The sequence below is a fragment of the Trachurus japonicus genome, chromosome 18 (genome assembly GCF_045865225.1).
Source record: "Trachurus japonicus isolate A0001 chromosome 18, Traja_1.0".
Lineage (NCBI taxonomy): Eukaryota > Metazoa > Chordata > Actinopteri > Carangiformes > Carangidae > Trachurus > Trachurus japonicus.
In genome coordinates, this window is record NC_140924.1 from 18,640,468 (window position 1) to 18,646,315 (window position 5,848).

At 43.0% G+C, this 5,848-nt stretch overlaps 1 protein-coding gene across 1 annotated transcript; it reads right to left on the reverse strand.

Moving 5' to 3' along the window:
- Positions 1-1,997: 1,997 nt before the first annotated feature.
- LOC146969160 (uncharacterized) lies at positions 1,998-5,071 on the reverse strand. The gene is made up of 7 exons (XM_085759598.1): positions 4,953-5,071; positions 4,613-4,733; positions 3,644-3,813; positions 3,116-3,294; positions 2,848-3,010; positions 2,423-2,547; positions 1,998-2,318 (listed from the first exon to the last, which is right to left on the reverse strand). The coding sequence occupies exons 1-7, from the start codon at positions 5,068-5,070 to the stop codon at positions 1,998-2,000; spliced, it is 1,197 nt and encodes a 398-aa protein (XP_085615724.1). The 5' UTR covers position 5,071.
- Positions 5,072-5,848: the final 777 nt, after the last annotated feature.

A 5,848-nucleotide genomic window follows, 5' to 3' on the forward strand; every position in this document is an offset into this window, starting at 1 on the left:
AAAGCAGAAGGAGGGAGGGAGGGAGGAGGGAGGGATGTCAAGATGTTCCTGGTTTCCTCCGATGGGGCAACAGTGAGTCAGAGCAGTGCAGGACAGGAACAGCTCCTCTTTGTTATCACTTTGCTGCTGGCTTTGAATGTGACGGTGGAGGTGGTGGTGGTTGAGGGATCAGAAGTTTTCTTAGTTCTTGTTTATGAAGTTTCTGGTTTGCACTGGCCCGAGTCGAGAACCGCAACCAGATTTAGGTTTTTCACCGAATCCGTGGACGTGGACGTGCAACAGAAACAACAGCTTCCCTTGGAGCTGCTGATGGATAAACTGTTTCTGCTTCAGCGGCACGCCTCACTCACCAGAGGAGGTCAGAGCCACGGAGGAGGGAGGAGGCGTCATGTGGCTCTGGGTGTTTAAAATCAGGAGCCACGCACTTTTTATTAATCCCCCTCAGAGGTCATCGGATGGGCCGTTGTGGTTCGTGACCTTTGTCACACATTCTGTCAGGAAACAGAGAAATGTCAACGTCTGAAGTCCAACAAATCATGTGGATGTGTCAGTTCCCCTACGACTTGGGACGTAACACTTCAAATGTCTTACAGTGTTGTGAAAAAGTATTTGTCCCCTTTACAATTTCTTACTTTTTTGCAAATTTGTTACTCTTAAATGTTGAAGATCATCAAACAAATTTTAGTATTAGACAAAAATAACCCAAGTAAACATAAAATGCAGTTTTTAGATGATTATCTTACAAAAAAGTAATTTCCCCCCTTGTTAAATCATAAACAAACTGTGATTAAATCAAATTTTTCAGTTCAATTTCACTATTCACACCCTGGCCTGATTACTGCCAGGCCCGTTGAATCAAGAAATCACTTCTGTTTGAGTGAAGTGAAGTGCAGTAGGCTGAAAGATCTCAAAAAGCAACACATGATACTGTGATCTAAAGAAAATCCAAGAAAATAATTGACATCTGTAGGTCTGGAAAGTGTTACAACGACATTTCTCAAGCTTTGGGACTCCAGCAGCAGTGACACTTTCTGGTTTTGATAGTTTTTTTTTCCTTAATAAATTAATCATCATTTAAAAATTGCATTTTATATTTGCTTGGGTCCTCTTTGTCAAACATAAGTGCGACAAATATCCAAAAAAAGAAAGAAAATCAGGAAGGGGGCAAATACTTGTTCACGGCACTGTATTTTGTCCAACCCCAAAAGCCACAAATGTTGAATTTATCACATTAAGTTCAAGAGACTTTTAGATGAAATGTTTTTGGTTTATGATGAAATTTTCTCACCAGTTGCTACAAACACACATAAAATGTAAGGCAGACTTTTTTTTTTTTTTTTTTTTAACATCTGAGGGCTCAACTCACACTGCACTTTAAACGGATAGTTCAACATTTTGGCAATCCAACAACTCCAAAACGCTCTGGTGGACAAGTTGTGACCTGCACATTCACCGCGCTATGAGATAATAACAGAACGTTACGAGACAGAGTTGTTTTAGAGGGAAATTCATGCAAAACCGCTGATGCACGTTGCCTTCGGGGACAGTTTTTCGGCAAGCAGTCTCTGTATTTACCTCGAAAACAACTCCGTCTCGTAATGTCCCCTTATTATCTCATAGCGTGGTGAATGTGCAGGTCACAACTTTTCTACGAGAGCGTTTTGGAGTTGTTGGATTGTGTATTTGATGAGTTTGATGAGGGAAACCAAGAAATCCCATGAGCCTCCGTAGTGTAGCTCTGAGCAGCTCGCGGCTCTGCTCCGCCGTTCTAAAAACAGCTTGCACCGACAATTAAAGGTGATGAACCTACTGCTGGGCCAATTTGCCAAAATGTTGAACTATCCCTTCAAGAAAGACATACGCAAGACACAATTGTGCTTCAAATCCAGAAAACATGCAAAAAATACATTTAGGGATCTCTGACACGGACCCTGACACCTACCTCTGCAGAGCGCCACCCCTGGTGATGGAGATTACTCTCTTTTAGTTTTTATGCATCAGTCTCCGTTCGTTGCACCTGTCTCCTCTGAAGAGTGAGACACATGCGGGATGCTGATGCCAGAGTCCCGAGCTCGCTCCAGCTCCATCTCCATCTCCGTCCCCCCGCTGTCCCAGTACACCGCCCCAGAGCTGGAGTCGTGATGGAGAGAGTCGCAGGCGTTTTCCAAGGCCGAGGTCTCGTCCTGGTTGGAGTTGGAGTTGAGGCTGGAGGTCGACTCGACGGAGACGTGGTCATCGTGAAGCTCCAGGTGGATGTCACAAGGGTCGACTGGGACCAGGGCCAGAGGGACCAAAGAGACCGGATCATGAAGAGACGCCTTAACGAAACAAAACAAAAAACAAAAAAGACTAGAGTTCCTTCACCTGGAAACATCTCCTGTAGAAAAGTGTTAGATAAAGAGAAAGAGGGAATAAATCATACTGGAGTCTTGGGTTGACTCTCAGCGGCCGGTGCAGCTTGTCCTGGTTTTTTCAGAAACACAACGAGAAGTGGGACGACGAGCAGAGAAACCAACACGACTCCCAAACCCAGAACAGGCAGCAGCCCTGTGGAGAAGTAACACAAAGTTTAACACGAGGTACAAACAACACTGATCAATGTCAGAGCGGCGGCGGTGGTGAGGCTGCAGAATGAGCCAAGCCAAGACGCCAGCGGGGGATCTCACTTGGACTCCGGTGTAACACCAGGGATTAGGTCTGGGACAGACAGAGACGAGGCCTTTTCCTAAAACGTTGTCTGATCTGGACCATGACCAATTAACCCTGATTGGTTTAATTGACCCTTTTATTTTGAAAAGCCCTTAAAATAAAAGCTTAAAGTCACATTGTGAGTTAATTGAGACACACCTGATTTAGAGACGATCTGGACACACAGAGGGACAGACTTTGGCGAGGCGGCCATGGAGAAGGTCGGGAAGGAGAAATTGGCCACAGTGCAGTAGTTCTGACCCGGAGACAAACCAGGAAACTCCACAAAGGAGACGACCTCCTGGGTCCAGACTGTACGGCTCTGCAGCAACGACACACAAAAACACCAGTTATTCTTCTTATCATTATTATCAAAGAGACAAATGACACAACATTTGTTCCCAGGTGAAGATGGAGCGTGTTCGACCTGGTGCTCTGAGTGATTGAGCTGGTTGTACACGGTCACTGTCGTCCAGGGGTCAATCAGTTCAGAGATGGTGCAGCACCTCTCCATGGAGCACCTCCTGTTGGCCGCGCAGGGGAACTGCACCTTCACCAGCAGATGCTCGTCCTCCACAGAGACGGAGACAGAGGGGGGGCTGAAGGCTGAGGAGACAGGAGGAGCTGAACGTGACTGTGAGGTCCATCATCGATAAGTATTTTTAATGAAAAATAAAGAGACAGAGAGAGTTGGAGGCAGAAGATGAAGTTGTTTCATGAATTCAGGGTTAGTTTTTCTTGCTCCTCCGACTGGGACCTTAATCCTGATCCAACTAGAGCTCATTAATGAACCAAAAACACTGATATTGGATTTTGGTTTTCTCCACCGAGTCCTTGTAATTGTCAATTACAATCAATTATTTCAATGCAATCAATTGTTATTTTTTTGCTATATTTCTATAAGTATTTTTAATGACACAAAAAGAAAAGCAGGCAGCTCTTCCACGGCACTGACTGAGGTCGCTGTAGTCGAACTTGCGTGGTTTCATCCAGACGGTGGAGCTGGGGCTGAGGTGGACGCCCAGACGGATCATGTTGTAGAGCTCGTAGTCTGAGAAAGCCTGAGAGACGTCGCAGCTACGGGACGACACCCAAACGCACCACGGCACGTCCTGCCAGGGGTCCCTTCAACACACACACACACACACAGAGTCATATCATGTAGTTTTCACTTCCTCATTGTCCTGCTGAACATTTTGTCTTTAGTGACAAGTGATAACTTCTATGAATCTATAATCAATACTTGTACATTTCCAAACACAAACTGTGTGCACAAGAGTGAGTTAAGTTAATACCTTGGTCATTTTTTCACTCTTTCACTCTGAAAGGGCATTAAAAACTATATTTATATATATACTGTATAAATACCATATGTATCATAAACAGTGTACAGACCAAACAGCCTGTGATTTATTTTTATAGGTTTGCCTTTCACAATAAAAGTTACATTGTAGTAATATTGTTTACACAGTAGAGCTGTGTCATTTCTATCTGTAGCATTGTTGTAAAATCATAAATCATATTCATATTCCCTCTAAATTGAAGATCACATTCTTTAGAAATAGATATAAACACTGTATTTTGTCGCCTAATCAGCACACGATCCACAGTGGTATATATTTAAATGCCCAGTGTAACAGCACAGATAAATGTTACTGGTCCTGTACAATAAAACCCATTATATGTATATTATATACACAATGAATAATAAAAGATATAATAAATACTATATACACAGACCCTATACTGAAAAAACAGACATAAATGTGTGAGTGAAAAAAAATAATAGAAAAACACCACTTTGTGGAATGAAATAGACAATTATAGCAGCAAACACAGTGTGTGAAGTTGTAGAAACGTCCCCCCCCCTCTCTCTCTCTCTCTGTCACACACATACTGTACACACACACACACTAAGACTTACCCCTGTGTCTTTGTCTGCACGGTGTAGGTGGTATTAGGACTGGCATAGGGACAATCCCACCGCAGGAGGCAGCCTAAGTCCAGTGATTCCACCGCGGTGTAACAGACTAACCCAGTCGACCCTGGGAAGATCGCACGAAACCCGTACACCAAAATAGTTCACTCACACGGATACTCGCTGACCTGCTAAGTCTTTGACTGTCACAACTTTGTTAACACTTGCAGCCGTGGACGACCGACCATGGACTCAGTGCAACACAACACAACAAAAAAAGCCACAGAAAAAAGTACACAACAACAACAACAAGAACAAGAACAACATCTCCTGTTACTCTACTCACCATTCAGCAGCAGGACGACCACGACACAAAGCCCCACCTGGGCTCTCAGCGGAGCCACGCTTACACCTGCTGTCTTCATGGCAACATGGCTGACCTTTGGCTCAAGTGGGCAAGACATCAATGGTCTTAAATAGTAGTGAACCCCTCCTCCTCCTCCTCCTTTCAAACAGGACAAACACACCTGTAAAAAAAAGAAAAGAAAAAAAGAGAGACAGTAGTGAGGAGCACTTGCACTGAGCTGCAGGGGAGAGCGATAGACTGGAGCGAGCAGCGAGGTGCAGGAGGAGGAGGAGAGAGATAAGGATTTAATTGAAGGCTGGTGATTTTGTAAGAGAGATGAAAGGCTGTAATCTCCTTAAAGAAAGAGAGAGAGAGAGAGGGAGCAGGAGAAAAATGAAGAGAGTGAGAGAGTTGGAGGCAGAAGATGAAGTTGTTTCATGAATTCAGGGACTAAAAACACTGATTTTGGATTTTGGTTTTCTCCACCGAGTCCTTGCAATTGTCAATTATAGTCAATTATTTCTGGGCAATTTCTACGCAATCAATTGTTATTTCTTTGCTATATTTCTCGGCATTACTATGACATTGTTTCTAGGCTATTTCTAGACATTATGGCGCAATCACTTGTTATTTCTTGGCTATTTCTCGACATTATCACGTAATTATTTGTTATTTCTAGGCTACTTCTATACATTATGATAGAATTAATTGTTATTTCTTGACATTATCACATAATTATTTATATACATTTAAGTCTGGATCAATATCACCTATATTTTGCTTTTCTTTTCGTTATTTAATGCCTTTTTTTAATATAAGAGAATGTGAGAGATCTGGATCAATATTTCTAATAAACACATCAGGAGACCATGATTGCATTCTATCTTTTTATTCAA